The sequence below is a fragment of the Ursus arctos genome, unplaced genomic scaffold, assembly GCF_023065955.2.
Source record: "Ursus arctos isolate Adak ecotype North America unplaced genomic scaffold, UrsArc2.0 scaffold_15, whole genome shotgun sequence".
Lineage (NCBI taxonomy): Eukaryota > Metazoa > Chordata > Mammalia > Carnivora > Ursidae > Ursus > Ursus arctos.
The window spans coordinates 5,944,532-5,960,591 of record NW_026622819.1 but is presented as its reverse complement, the minus strand read 5'-3'; the positions used below and the strand labels follow the sequence as shown (position 1 = coordinate 5,960,591).

Here is a 16,060-nt window from a genome sequence, read left to right as displayed (position 1 = left end):
ATTATCCCTCATACAGACTGCTTTTTCAATAATAAAGCATGTCATCCCTGCACAGTTCAAGTTGATATCTGGCCTTGCAGCATGCTGAGATAGACATGCCAATAATCTACTATGATAAATACATTCATTATCTCTTTTTATATCAAGAGATAAGCAAGCATTTTCCTTGGAGCTCAAGCCTTTTGAGAAAATTCATGAGCACACTGGAAAGACATTTCATTGATATTGATTTTGGTACTTGTTCCTACGGATCATACTATCTCACAAATTAAATATATTTCTCTCTCCAAAATTAGTCAAGGACCATAAGAGAGCAAAAGGCTTTAATTTTTAGCCAGCCACCACAAATTATACCAAAAGACATATTTTAAGATATGCCACAAGACTGGACTAACTTCAAATGCAGTGGCCACAAGAATGTCACAGTGTGGGGTGGGGGCTACCCCTCAAGATAACTCTCAAGTACCTACATCATCAAAGTCGGCGATGATCTCATTCAGGAGCCGAAGGCATTCCAAGCCCTCCTTGTTCACATCTGATTCTGTGTAGAATTCTTTGAAATCCGGAATAGAGGCAAACATGACGCAGACACAGTCATAGGACTGGTGGTATAACTCCTGCCCAGGAGAAAAGGAAGAGCTGAGCACTAGGAAACCTTTTCAACAAACACACTCTTAAGGCAGGTGTTTCTTTATGCCAGAACTGGTGAAGAAATCACCCAGTGCCCCACTCCACCTCCCCCATACCAGCCGCGAGCCCATTCCAGACCCTGGCCATTGATGGCAGGTGAAGGCGTCTAAGGAGCAGGATGCAGGCTCTGAACCCTCAACACAGTGCCTCCACTGCCACTATCAGCTAAGAGGAGGTGTCTTTCCAGTAAAATCCTCTCTGCCATCTCTACCTTAGACCATGACAAGAGATCGTAGACTTCTGACTTACGAAAGAAGTATCCTTTAAGCAATTGAAGGCAAACAAAATGATCTCCCAAACTACTATAATGGCCTAAAATGATTTGTGATGGCTATAGCCTTTGCTTTGAGATCCTTATGCATTTTATTCTTTAGTGTCTCCAGAAAGGAGCCGATGAAACCCATCAAGGTACTTCTCAAGTACACCAGAAAGATCCAGTGAAACTCTCCAGGTTACTCATTCATACAGAATCAAACACCAACACTGTTCATTCAAGATAGCATTTTGTTTTTAAATAGAAAGAGGCTCACAGTTCTTCATCCATATAGACATGAATAAAATTACAATGTCTTGTCAATACAATTTTAAGGTGTTTCCATAATGTTTTCAACATACAACCTCAAGTTCAGTGGCGGTTTGAGAAAGGAAGGGTTGTTATGTGGGCACAGGGGCTGGTCCTGGGTGTGAGGAGCTGTCCTCCCACTGACGCTGGCTCATCAGGGCCCGCAGGTGACACGACACAGGCAGGAAGGCCAGGTGCCATGGTGGGTGCGGTGCAGTGCGGGAAACACCCCCTCCACCCAGGACCGTGAGGAGTGTTCTGTTAAACAAGATGGCCGACCTCAAAGTGGAGAAAGAATGCTGCTGGCCGGGCTTCCTGTGTGCCTGTCAGGGTGAGGGAATCCACCCCGCATGGACGTTATAGTGAGCTGTGCTCTCTGGGGTACCCAGATGAATCCCTCAGCAGGCAGAGAGCACTTCAACAGCCCTGTAACTCCAAGGGTTGGTGGCTTCTCAGAAGAACTATTCTCCCCCCACTGAGGCCTCATAACAAACACATCAGGACAATGGCGACCCATGAAGGTCACAACCACTTCTTGAAAAGCCAGACTCATGTCGGCTTCCTGTTCTCAGGGCCAACCACCCTGTCATGCCTTCCGCTCCTGCTTCACAATCTTCACGAAATACCTGAACAATGGAATCAAGGTTTTTCTTTTCTACTCGGCTCTCAACATGGCTGAGCTGGCTCATTGTGCGGACCTGTACTTTGTCTCTCTGAGAAGTTGTTTTTGGAACATTCATATCCTGGGAAGGCAACGTGGGGCACATGTGACTGTAAGCTTAGGTTCTAGTAATGCTGACAAAGCTGGGGGGTCAGGGTACAGGGGAGAGAAAACCCCTGTCCCAGTTAAAAATGCCAGTTTTATAAAAGAAGTATACATTTCACTGACTTTCCTGCTCTTCAGGAAAAGAAGTACATCAACAAGACAAAGAAATGTTTTCTGTCCCCTGCTGTCTGCTGACACCAGCCAGAGTGACCTTCTGGGGAGCGATGATGATGGTAAGAGGAAGGCCGGGAGTGATCAGCACTGACTCGGCGCCTGCTGCCTGAACACGCCACAGGCTTCATTACCTTGCCCCTGACCTATGAGGCTGCTGCTATGATTCTCAATGTATGGAAGGGGAGACTGAGGCAGAGGGCGGCTACATTACTTGCCCAAGGTCGCAGTTACCAAGTCCGAGGCACACTTGACTCTTAGAAATAGTTCACTTTACACGTGAACCTGCGTCTCCCCATGACCACAGACCACGCTGTTCAGACTCAGGGGCAGCGTGGGCCTCCAACCACATGCAGGTCGTGTGACTTTACCTCCGTCCTCTCCGCCGAGGTCTTTAAGGGCATGCGGAGATGGGAGACAATGAAACACAAGACTGAACCGACTGGCAGTTTGGACGAGGGTCCCTTTTAACTGCACTGGTTTGGAGTCTAATAAAACAGGGTTTATCTATTGGAAGGAGTCTGGTGTGTTATGTCATTCCGCTGTCCTCAAATAGGAATGCATGGGACAGTCACCAATGGGTCTTCCTCTGACCAAACATCACCTGGGGTTGGCTCCAAGCATGTGCATGTTTTGGAAAAGGTCCACGGGTTCTTCTGCTGTGCAGCCTGGATTACGAATCACAGGCTAAATGAGAGAATGGAAGGTCAGGGCAGCTGGGTGACACACCAGGGCTCCCGGCTGGCCTTGGGGCCAGGGCTCATCTCTGGAGCCCTGGTCGGGCACACTGCAGGTGATGAGTGCTGCTGGGGGCTTGGGCTGCAAACCGCTCACCTACTCTTTCTACAGATCAGTCACTTGGAAGCTTTGGGGAAACACCAAGGATGAGCATAGACCTCTGGCCCCGCTGTCCCTGATTCAAGGCTCAAGGACTATTCTCGTGAAACAGGGAAACTTCAAAATGAGAAACTTCATAAATTCTCTGGAGCCAGTGAAATGTGCAGGGCTTTGACTCATACCCTAAACGCATGAGATGTTCCCTCAGGTTTGGGTTGGGTTTGGGGCCGGAGAGGACCACAAGCTGCCTGGTTGATGGCCTGAGCTGGTCTCATATTTCCAGAGGATCTGGGCATGGGGTTAGGGCAAGTGGGCTGCGTCTGAGGAGATTCTGGAATTCAAAGTCGAGGATGGGTGACTCTCGTTGGGCATGCTGCTGCTGGAAGGTGTCACCGGGCTTTGGAGTCAGAAACGAGCTCGGGTGTCATTTCAACACTCGCTCACACGTCAACACTCGGTCAAACAAGATCAAGTAATTAAAAAATAATCACAAAACAAGAGCATCTCTGTGCCCACTGCCCCTTTCAGTCTGCTGAGTGACACCCATTCTTCTCCTACCCAACCCAACCCTGGACAAGGACTTGGGACAACCCCGTGACCCTTTCTGTCACTCTTGGGTGATTCAAGTCCTCTTGTCAATAATTAAAATGCCCAGCCCAACGAGTGGTCAAAATTCGGAACCTGGCTGAACGTGGGGCTCTTCTTCGGCAGTGTGGGCCTGCTGCAAGGGGAGGTCTGCGGGGGTGGGGGGCAAGGGGTATGACTGGCTTCTACACTCTCTCTACTCATGCTTCTACTCTGACCCTCCCCATTGCTTAGACAGGCTTTCCAGACCCCCAGGGGTGCAGGCCAGGGAGAGAAGGAATTGTCTGATGGAGCAGGAAAGCGCTCCATTGACTCTGCCACGCTCCCGGGGCACTCACGCCCGGCGGACATTGCCATGGGTTATTTGAAGACTCTCTGTCGCTTCCTCCATCGCTGATCACCCCACCTGAGGTTCCCTTGCTGTGGACGATACACTCCCTCCTGCTTGTGACCACTCTCTGCCCCAGGCTCTCTAGCTATTCTCACAGCTTCTCTGCCGGGGCCTGTTCACCCCTCCCAGTGGCTCTGCAGAACAGCATCTCAAAGAACCCTGTGCCGGCTCTTTCTCTTGCTCTGTCCCTGAGCAACGTTCAGCATCCTTTGCCCTCACAAGCCCTGAGAGTTACATTCCCACCCGCAGCCCCAGCTCTCTCGGCCCAGACACTTCAATTAGTCCCTGCCCTCTGCATTTTCCACTTGTCAGGGACCTGCCTGTCACCTGTGTCCCCCAGAGGTACGTGTTTGCCCCAGGACACCACTCAGTGGCCCTAGCATAGGGTACACATGGCGGGTTCTGGCTCACGCACAAGGCTAGAGGTGAAGGGAAGATCCTTGGGGGGCTGACCTCTCACTATGTTCTGCCGGCACCCCTCTTCCAGCCTCCAGCCTCCAGCCTCCACCTCCTGCCCATTCCTATGCTTCCTGTGAGGGAGGGGCCGAGAATCATGCAGCCAGTTTACAGGAAGGGCATTAGTAAATGAACAAACGGTTTATTGTCTCCTCTGGAACAGGGGAGCTCCCGCTTACGTGTCACAGGCTGAAATTCACTTTAGCATCTGGTGCGTGCGTCTGCACGTGTGCACACACGCAAGTGCACACACACACACACACACACACACTCCCTCCTGGGGGCCCGCTGCATGCTAGGCTTCATGCCACATGTTAGGACCCACAAGCCCTGCTCTAAGGAGCTCAGGTCTAGCTGGAGAGAGAGAGCAAGTAAAGAGAACACAGGAACAAAGCGTGATTGGCGCTGCTTAGGCCCAGGTGTGGACATGTCTGCTTGGTATCCTAGAAAGTGTTCAGAACTGCCACTAGCGCTCAGTTTCCAAACTCCCAGTGCTCTCTCTTACTGATTCACTCTGTAGCAAGGAGGACCTCCCCCCCCCACCCCCAGTTGACCTAGGTGCTAACCATGTAACACCTGTGTCCCCAGTTGTCACCTAATGCCCTAATTTATTCAGGGGAGTCAAGTAACTAGCACAAAAGCATCTCTCGTAAGCCGGGCGGCATTCCAGCCTGACTCTATGAGGAACACGGTTGAGGGGTCTGGCTGGACGCGGTGGTGGCGGGGGGCTCGCAGCTGGGAAGGACAGTACTGTTTGCGCACCTGGTGAATCTCCATAAGGACATCTGGGTCCTGTTCTGATCAAGCCTCAGCTCTCCCGCAACGAGGCTGCCCGGCTCAGTATCACATGCCGTCCTCACCACCTGGAGACTCGGCAAAGGGGCCATTCGTGACAAAATGTAGTCTTGTCAACAAGGGATGAAAGCCGGCTTTGAGGTCTGCTCAAGAGGCCTCTCGAAACGTTCCTGCTGCAACACAGCAGTTTCACGGGCTCGGGCCCGGGCGCACAGAGCTCTCTCCCCGAGCCTGAACGGCCTGGTGCCCGGATCTGGCCAAGACCCTGGGCAGCTGGGGGACGGAGAAGCTTGCAGAAGTGCTAAGCCAAACAAAGGCCCCGAGGGAAGGAAGAGGCGCCTGCAGACACCAGCCGAGCTCGGCCCACACGCCGGGAGCACAGGCAGAGGGAAGCTTTCATAGAAATCAAGGCTTTCGGGGATTGTTATTGTGATTAAATCATTCTTTACCTCTGAAGGGAAATTCATTTCCTCTCAACATCCATGTGGTGGGCTAGAGAATCAAAAAGAGTTGGAAGGCTCTTTGCAAACATCGGTCCTGGCTGAGGTCACGTGTCATGTTCCCAAGGACTGTTCCAGAAAACCATGCCTTGGTAACGCTTACAGTGGAATGGAAAGGCATACTCCTGTCCCCAACCCCACACCAGCTCTAAAAGTAACCCAGGGTCTCAGCCCACCCCCCAGAGGAGGAGCTGGGAAGGATGAGCTGCCACACTTGAGGGCAAAGGGATTACACTGGGGTTTGCTCTCCATCCTCTTTGGGCCACATAAAGGGTCGGGGAAGAAGACTTCCTTGAAGCTATTAATAAATTCCAGTGGGCAGTGATTCTGAAGTTTTGCATGAATCTGGGATATTTGCTTACAAGATAACTGAAATTGAGTGTTGACTGCACGCCAGGCACCGCTCTGAGAGCTTTGCATGAATTATTGCTTTCAAAATCAGTCCTAGCCTCTGAGAGCATGGAGGCCTGGGTCCCACAGCTCAGAAGTGCCAGGGCTGGCACTGGACCTGTGCTCTCAGCCACCAAGCAGGGCCCAGAAGGTGCAGGGAAGCTGGCATGTGTAGCAGGCGGGGCAGGCATCCCTTCCCTTCGAGAAGCCTTGCTCTTGGGTGCAGGGCTCTCTCACAGTCCCCAGTGCTGGTGGCACGCTGCCATGCCTGGCCTGGAATCCAGCAAAAAAGATCCCTCTCCAGGGCCTGCACATTCCACAACAGCTGGACCTCCCCCTCGGGAAGGTTTAAGGAGAGAGAGCGCTCACGCCGGGGGCATCTACTTGGCCCTGATGCCAGAGGTCCTTGACAGGATCCGTGCCGTCAAACAGCACACATGACACCACTGCCTAGCAGCAGAAGGCTGAGCAACAGCAGCCTGGCTGGCTTGAGATTCTGAGGCCAGGATTACCCATCGCTAGGGTGGGGAATGGTTTTTTCTGTCCGGGAACGGTCAGGCAAGGACGGAAGGGTCTGATGGGGACAGGAGAAGGTGGGCAGCCAACCTGTCAGGAAGTCAGAAGGACAAGGCAGGAATTTACTATGGTTTATGCACTCAAATGAGTCTCCTTACAGTAACCTTGTTAGGAGTTTTGGGGGGGAAAACCCAAAAACCATAATCGTCCCTTACGGAGACTCACGGTGGGGGCGCTCAGGACTGTGAGACGGGGGTTTGGTGATTTTCTTTCTTGTTCAGCCCTGTGCGGCGAGCTCTGTTGTGCATTCAGGGTTTTCCCCAGGAAGCTCATAACCAGCAGGATCTCCTACACCCACTGTTTGATCTTCGGCAAGACAGAGCAAAGCCTGCCTGCACCGTGCGCCGCCTTTGAGCAGCCACGGCGGGCCGCCCTGACGGCACGGTGCCCGACGGGGGTCCCCGAAAGCTTTTAATCCTCCAGACTTACAGTGGCAGCTCGTGAGGCTCCCCCCATATTTAACTCAAGCGACACAACCTGGCAGTAAAGTATGGCAAGTGACAACCAAGGACAGCTGTGTGCCGTTGCCTCCGTACAGAGCACCGTGCAGCCCACGGCTGTGCAGAACGAAGCGACCGAGTCAGGGACCATCTCACGGGTCCGATGCCCCCAATTTCAGATTCAGCGTGTGTCGCTCTACCCTCCTGAGCAACCTCAGCAGCTAGAGAAAACACATCTAATGATGTGCGGGGATCGCGGGACCCTGAGCGAAAACCAAAGACCCCTGACGTGGGTCTGTGGCTCTGGGGCCTGGAGTGGTCGGTGGCAGTGAGCTAGAGAGGCTCCGGGACGGAGCACATGTTTCTTTTCCTACAGGGCTGCAGGCGGCCGGGGTCCCGGCTCTGGCTCCTGCGGGCAGGGATGAGCTGTCCTCTCGAGCCACCCGCGAGCTGGGGATTACTTTGGGGCCTCAGACAGGTTCCAAGTGCACACAGGGATGAGGTGGCCATGCATGAGGTCCCCCAGGGAACTCACTTTCCTTATCTGACAAAGAAGGAAACACAGCACAGAGCTGATGTCATCGACGAGTCCTACTTGGTCCCTGAAGAGTTCCCGAAATGCCAGTGCAGAGAGACAGCGCCGGAGTCATGACTCGAGACTACTGGGCCACCGCGCCCTGGCTACAGCCCTTCCTCAGGGACCCCCCCCCCCGGGTGGTGAAGGCTCCAGGAGACCCTGTGTGTGTTCCAGTCTTAAAAAGGCCACACTAGTGAGACTTGAAGAGAAAGGTCGCCCCTCTCTGGAGAGCACCTGAGAGTTGTGGTGATGGCCTGGCACGCAGTAGGGCCACTCAGGAAATGGCTGAGTCAGCATCAGCTGCCAGCAGCACCGGTGTTTTGGCGCTGCCCCCACGCTAGCTATGCCCCCTGTGTGGACGGGGGACTGTGTCCTGCTCTGTCAAATGCCCTCCTCAGGCCCACCCCGGGGACGCTCAGGGCGATGTGATGTGTAGTGTCGCACCCAATGCAACTGCAAACTCAGTGCTTCTCCTTTTATGAGTGGGGAGACTGGCCTCGGCCTGAGGATGTAGCCGGGTCAAGTTCACAGGACAAAGTCCACATGTGGTCGTAAGGGTCAAGCCCATGCGATCCACCTCTAGGTTTCTTCCCCTCACCCACCCTGCCGTTCCTTATGATTTCCAAAGAGGCAGCTGTGTTCAGACATTTGCTTAGAAGAAGTCAGACCGACAGGGAAGAACAGAGAAGATCCGCTGATTCCCCAGGTCCGGCCCAGGGAGAGGTCAGGAGACATCAGGAGGGGTCTGCAAGGGGGTAGAGCTGATCCCAGGGACCTTTTCAAGCTCAAATTAGGCACTCCTCCGGCCAGAAGTAACCTCTTGCAGCCAGAACATTCTCACTCTTTCCCTCCCCAGCCTCCATCCCCCCAGCCAGTTTCTAGAACTTTCTTTTCAGTTTCGGAAGCCACTTCCTCACATTAATGTGAGGACTCCCACATTAATCCTGCTAGTGTGCTTGCAGACAAGACGACGCTGTCCCCTCCAGGCTAAGGGGCCACCTCTGTCTCGTTCATCTGTGTCCAGGCCCAGCACCAGCCTGGCCACGGCGCAGGAACAACACTAGGCACACGCTGAATTTATGAGCTGAACTGACGGCCAGGCATACAGACATAAAGATGCTCTGTGTCCCTACTGAAAGCAGATGGCTCCTTCTTAATACACGCGGCGATTTCATTATCTGTGACCGGCAGGCAGACAGGCTGCCGAGAGCAGCAGAAGAAACAGCAAAGTGAGTGGTCCACAGTCAGTGAGCCCTGCTGTGGGACCTGACCGGTTTGCCACGCCCAGCACACTTCCAGGATGAAGACGGTGATAACGTCCAGCACTCACCGCCGGCGCTTTCTACCTAACGTCAACTTTAAATACACTGCAGGAAAACACTGCTCCGAGCCTTCTCAACCTGAGGTTGCTTTGCACTCTAGAGTCATGGAGGGTGGGCTTAGCGACCAGCGAGTTCATGCATCTGCAAGTTTCCAGATCCCTCATCTGCTCCCGATCCCAACTGAAAACCTCCCCCAAACACGGATTGCACCTCATCTCTGAAACCTCCATGGCGCCAAACACAGGCCTTTGCACACCATGGGTGCTCAAACACGAGTGTCCCGCTGTCAATACGTCTGCTGACTCTCGTACGTCAGGAACATGAAAGAAATCTCGTGACATCTGACTTCACGAGCCATTTCGATGTGAAAATGACACCCTCGTCTTTCCAATTCTAGCTAAGTATCCATTCCCTCAGAGGCTCCGAGAAACCACCATCTCTATCCATTCAAGGGAGCAGATTCAAGTTTTTGACCTGCTCTTGTGTGGATAATGTCTTAATTCTGTCTCCGTCCTATCTTTGAAATTCTAAGGCCCTTTAAAGGCTCTCGGGGAAGCTGTGAGCCAAAGGGTAGCTGCTGGAACCGTGCCTCTCGATTTGGTCTCTGCTGCATGCTGGTAAGGGAGGCGGCCCTCACACCATGGACAGGCCACTTTTGTGACTTGTTTGCAATCCCAGGGACTCCCGTCGCACCTTGAAAACTTCACGTGATGGGGAATAAAAGCCAGGAACAATGAACCCACATTCAGAGGGGATTCTAACTCACTCGTCTCAGCTGACGTCTCTATAAACCAAACAATATCTCCTCAAAATGGACCAGTTCAGGCCAACAGCAGACATCCGGAGCACTCAGGTGTCTGAAGGGCCACCGGCCTCCAGGTCACGGCCAGGACCGGCTCGCCCTGCCCCAGCCCAGCGCCCCGTGGTGCCCACCTCGTTCTTCAGGCTCCGGGCCAGGAAATGCTCCGCCACGTGCGCGGGCAGCACGTTCTCCAGCAGCACGCGGTTCAGGTTTTCCATGGTTTCTATCTCCTCCCGCTCTTTTTTGAACTTGTTCTTCCATAAGAAGTCTAACCTACAGTAATATTCATTCTGTTACAAGAGGACACAGAGGTAAAGAAACAATAGGCATCTCGTCCTGCCAGAGAGCGGAGGTTTTAAAGAGAAAACAAAAAGAATGAAACAAAACTGAAAAACGAACCCCCCCACAGAACGGTCACCCTCCCTACGAAGCCCGCTGCTGCCCCGAAACATCTCCCAGTCAACCCCTCGCCTGCATTAGCAAAAAAGCAAGTTCGGGAAAGAACCAGCCTCAGAAACAGGGGAGCCAGTGGTCAGTGACATGGAAGTTTCTTGCAAAGTTATGTTAATAAAAGATGGCTCGAATTACATTTTGAGAAGAGGCATAATAGACTATAAACAACGAATACATGAAAAATGGGAAATACGTGAGCTGAGAGAGTGCACGGTTGGGTAATTTGCGTTTAAAAAATAAGGCTGCTCATTTGTGGCTGTTCCCCTTTACTATGTGAAAATCAGGTTTCCCCTGCCACAAAATCCTGTGATTCAGTATTCACTGAAAATTTCCTATTTCTTCACTCAGGATTGCATGGCACTGAGAAAATGATATTGTATTTACACGAAAGTTCGTTTGGGTATCATGTAATTACGATGGTGCCAGCTAGTAAAAAACGTGCGTGTTTGTGCTTTATAATGTAGTGGAATTCAATGTTTTTTTTTTTTAAACTGTTATTATTAATGTAGAGAGAGAGAGGGGCCTGCTTCCTGGCAAAGGGTCTCTTTGATTTTGGCATCGTGTTAGGTCTGCTATGATGTAAATAATTTAATATGGTGAAAACAGCCCTGAAAGACTCTTCCTATAACTCAAGGGCCTAACAGGGTGCATTCCAGCCCAAACCGTAACTTCCTGACCAAAAAAAAAAAAAAATTGCAAAGAAGAAATCAGTGCTGGGGGTTTGTTTTATTGGTTTGATTAATTATATTAGTGCAGTACAAACACACATACACACAGCCTCTCATGCACAGATGGCAATTAAAAAAATTCACATTTTGAAAGCGAAGGAACAATGATCATCCATTATTTAGGTTTGATTCGAACCATGTAGGATATGCTCAAAAATTATTCCTCCTCCTCTGGTGTGGAATTTTTTTTTTGTATAGAGACATTTTTTTTTTTAAGATTGCAAAAGAGATATTTTTAATGTTTGTTTATATTAAATTTTACATTAATGCCAAACCTTCCACATTCTGCACTTAGAGAAATCAGGCCCTGCACTTACTGGAAAAAGCCTCTCTCTTGGAGAATAGATTATTTGTTTGGGTTTTTGGGGATGAACCAGTGGTGTGGCTGGTTCTAAACTGAGACGACTTGGCAATTTGTGATGGTGGCATAGAGAAGACACAGATGCACACTTGAGATGAGAGAAAGTGACCCGGGGAGGGGCCCAGCAGCAGGCAGGGCAGGGGACTGTGTGGGGTTTCCACGAGCCGTACTAAGGAGTGGCTCAGGCCTCCCCAGTGACTGAGAGCACTCGGTAAGTCTCGTATGAAAGGAATAGAGGCACTGTGGGACCAGCTCCAGTGGACTGAAAGTGACATTTTGGCAAGTCTTTACCTCCCACCTTCCCAGGGTGCTCTGCCAGAGGACCCTCTCCTTGAAGGACAAGCTCATCAGAAACTCAGGGAGAAGCCCCCAACGGAAGACAGATGTTTCTATGACAAACCAGTTGAATGGATTCAATGCTGTCCCCCAGAAAGACAGTCCAATTCCTCATCTGCAGTATCTGTGACTGACCTTCTCTGGACATAGACTCTGCAGGTGTAATTAACTTAAGGATCTCAGGATGAGATCATGCGGGATTGAAGGTCGGCTGCCTGTCCAATGAGTGTGTCCTTATAGGAGAAGGGAGAGGGGGATCTGACACAGACGCCCAGGGGCAGGCCATATGGGGCATGCAGCAGAGGGTCATGGGAAGCCACTGCCTCCAAGAACTCTGTAAGTCCCTTCAACTAAAACAGCAGTCCTGCTTTGTGAACCTTTATCCCCACATCCTCATCTATCTCCCAGAGTCTGCCTGCGGCTACTTGACAGTTTTCAGGGCCCAGATCCCACCAGACGTGGAATTCGCCCTTCATTTGAGCTGGCAATGACAAGAGAGCAGAGGAAGAGCCTGGAAAGGCCCCAGGCCGTCTGTGGGCGCCTCACTGCTGTCTTTCACACCGGACACAGCCTCAAGGGCAGCTGTTGCTTGTCTAGCTCCGAAAGCAAGCTGAGGAACTAGAGGGCTTTACATCTTTCTGTGTGGACAGAAGAGGTGGTCCCGGGCGGGGGGCAGGCAGCATGTGATTCCACGAATTCTTGGTTCTGAAGCCTCGCACATGGGAATCAAGCCTAAGTGAGGCCACCAGACTGCCACCTGCCCGGATCCGTATCTCGAAGGAGCCCACCTAGAACGCAGACCCTCAATGGCACTGTGTGGTCATTTAAACTCGGGAGAAATACAGGGAATCTTCCTTTCTCCAAAGAGTCTCTTGAGCTCAGGCTGGCATTTCTATCACTGACTATATTTCAATACAGAGAGTAGAACCCCAGCTCTTTTCCAGGAGGTGTGTTATGGTTTTATTAAGGTGTTTCAGATACCCAATATTTAGCACGCTAATTTGCTCAGGAATCAAAAATATCACCATCGTTTCAAAAAAGATGGTCATGGAACAGGGGAGTCATGAGGACACATGACAACAAAACTTAGTTGCAAAATGTCCATACCGTTGTTTAAAAAAATGACCTGGGTAATCAGTGACCCTCAGTCTGTGCCTATTTATGAAACTTAAAAATCTTATTTTAAATATTGGACTTCTGTGACACCTTGTATGCAGAAGCACTACATCACAAAAACTTGGACATTCTTATGAGCCTAGAAGACTTGGAACCTTCGTCCTGGCTCACCCTGGCACATCTCAGGTGCCAGCTATTAGGGAATGATCGTTATCAGCATCACCCCTGTAGGGAGCAGTGACTTTTCAGGCCACTAGGTGTGTATACGACCTATTGTTAACATTAGTGACAGAACAAGAGATGACTCCTGGTAAGACGAAGGTCAGAGCTGTTGTGTTAAATTACGCCCAACCATAACCTTGAACCCTTTGGATTGTCTGTCTCACGTCAGAGAGTAACGGATCGGGGCACCACTGGAGGCAGCAACACGTACACGTACGTAGGGGTACTGTGTGCTTATCACCTCAGCGACCAATAAAAGAGTGGGGAGAATTCAGTTTGATTTCTAGGTCCTTAAAATGTATTGCTGTGAAGCAACCTTGAGTGATCACTCCAGCAGGAGGAAGTGCAGGACCAAACATCCCTGGGACGAAATGGAGAAACAGGTGACCCCACAGAGGGGTCCGCCATGTCTCTGGAGGAACGATCACGTAGGTGATATTCTGCACAGAAGCCCATTTATTTCCCATCTTTCACTTCTAATCAGGTTTCCTGAGAGTGGACATGCCTTTTCTCTGTGAGTGAGAGCAGAACGCAGGTCAATAGTGGAGAAAGCCAGGTCTTGGGAGAAACAAATGAAACCAGGGGAAAAGAACAGGGCATGGTTTAATGGGTTTACTGAAACATGCTGAGGGTGAAAACTACAAGCCGAAGAACGCAGAACCACGCACATGCCTGGGATGAAGGCAGCGTGGGACGGGGAGGAGACAGGGGTGTCCTAGAATTCTGCAGCAGGACAGTAGTTCAGCTCCAGGGAGACTGGAGCTCCCAGGAAGGCATGAGGGGAGAGGACAGGGTTTGCAGGCCACTGGACTGGCAGCCACAGATCTGGCCTTTGCTCTCACTGTGCAATTATTAACTTCCTACTGTTTAACTGTTTAGGGACCTGTACATAATTTAATTGGCTTTGCATCTTAGTTGGTCATTTCCATGTAAATCGCTTCTCTGCGTCACAGCATTCATCGGAGAATTCCAAGGAAACTTTGGTGAAGGCAGAGTGCGTGGTGTGGAATGAGTCTTTGTTCTTTGGGCAATCGTCCTTGTGTGCAGCTAGAGGAAGAAGACTGTCCTTGAAGATCCTGCACCCACGGCCTCTCCTTGGAGACCAGAAGTAGGGCGGGAGCCCAGGGAGGGACGGTTCCCTTCACATCACAAAAGACGATTTTTGAACAGAGGACTCTGTTTCTAGGAGTGATTGCAAGTGATGGCAAAGGTACTCATACCCACTTCTAAGAAAAAGAAACAAGCCATTCATTCTGAAATGCAGGCAAAACCCCAGTGAAGGGGGTATTTTTCTAAAGAGCATCAGCTACTGAGGGAACACTCTTGTTGGCTTATAAAACCTACAACGTTACTTTGAAATTTAGCAGGAAACAGATTCACATCTCTACGGTTCACAAAGTTTGCCTCTTGTGGAAGAAATGAGGGACCTTTTTCCCTTTTGTCTGTGTCTACGCATGCACACCCACGTTTCTCGTAAGTGATAAAATTATTCTGATGTGTTTGCATGAAAGTAGCTACAAGGAGCACCAGCAAAGTACTACCGTTATCATCACCGGACGGACTCTTTTTTTCGAATTCAAGTAGAGTCAACGTACAAGCAAAGTATTATTAACACAGCACTTGAGAGGAAGTTACGAGAAAAAGCAATGTCTTACCTGTCTACCCAGAACAAGCAGTGTGACGAAGAATATAAAGAGAGACACTGAGCCCATGGTCTTCAGGTCTTTCCAAATGCCTGGTCTATTAGAGAACAGACAGACAGACAGACAGACAAAAACAATACAGAACAACATACATACAGGACTTAGAATTCGTATATCAATCAACTTGAGAGCCTCCAGTGCATGTCTTTCTACATCAAACACACACCTTTCAGATACGTCTTCAGGCCCAGATTGCATCAAAACAAAACAAAATAATCCCATTCTGAGAGCTCAGTAACAGAAGATTCTTCCAAATTAACACAGACTTCTTACTTTATCTCTAAGCTCTAACAAACGTAAAAGGAAAGAACAGAGGCATATGGATAGTATTTTCTTTATCCTTCTAAGATCAATATGGGTAATTTGACATATGATTTCTTCAACTTTTAAAGTGATCCCTCTCAGAAAGAGACAGTATTCTAGAAATTAGCAATCATGTGAGGTAAAAACAATGAAGTAGGGAACTTAATTTCTACCAGCTACGCTCACCCACGAGTTATATAGCTTCTCATAACTTTTTGGTCAGGCCGTTGTTCTCAGGCCTTCTTTCATATGACTTTGTAACTCAAAGGTGAGACACAGATGGAAACTCTTGGTCCACTGTCCCATTTCCCCTTGGGTCCAGGTAGACCTCAGTCATTGATCCCTGCCCGTGTCCTCACCACAACGTTGTAGGCAAGGGTCACCCCCATACCTGGAGTCGGCCTGCATGGTGGGCACGGGGTGCCCAGACATTCCTTCACATGTTACTCTGGGTGTCTCTGAGTGTTTTCTGGATGAGATTAACACTTGATCAGTAAACTGAGTAAAGCACAGATTGCTCTCCGTAATGTAGGTCAGCCTCATGCCATCAGTTGAAGGCTTTAGAAGAAAAGGCTGACCTCCCCCCAAGTAAGAGAGAATTCTCTCCTGCCTGACTGCCTCTGACGTCAAACACTGGCTCCTCCCGGCTCTACAGCAGCTTCTGGCCTTCGGTCCATCTCCAACTGGGACATTCACGATTCCGATTCTGGATTCGCCAGCCGCCATAATCCTGTGAGCCAATTCCTTATGATAAACCTCTTGATTGATATATATATTTATATAGGATATTTATATCCTAACCGGTCTGTTTCTTTGGAGTACCTTGACTAACACAGCATGGAAGGAGACATTGCCTACCATTCCTGGGGAGTCCCACGTAGCTGACAAATGATGATCTCCCACACGTAACAGTTAATAAGACTTGAAAAAGAAATTATGATAATGTATGGACATATGTCACATAAGCAGCATAGGTCA

General features: G+C 50.1%; 1 protein-coding gene across 1 annotated transcript in view; it reads right to left on the bottom strand.

The window, feature by feature from the left end:
- The window catches only part of ADCY2 (adenylate cyclase 2), a 388,284-nt gene that overhangs the window by 21,870 nt on the left and 350,354 nt on the right, over nucleotides 1-16,060 (bottom strand). The window contains exons 19-21 of the mRNA XM_026506673.3: nucleotides 14,732-14,816; nucleotides 9,992-10,150; nucleotides 471-617 (exon numbers count right to left, since the gene is read on the bottom strand). Of these exons, the coding sequence (XP_026362458.2) occupies nucleotides 471-617; nucleotides 9,992-10,150; nucleotides 14,732-14,816 (391 nt within the window). The remainder of the gene's footprint in view (nucleotides 1-470; nucleotides 618-9,991; nucleotides 10,151-14,731; nucleotides 14,817-16,060) is intronic.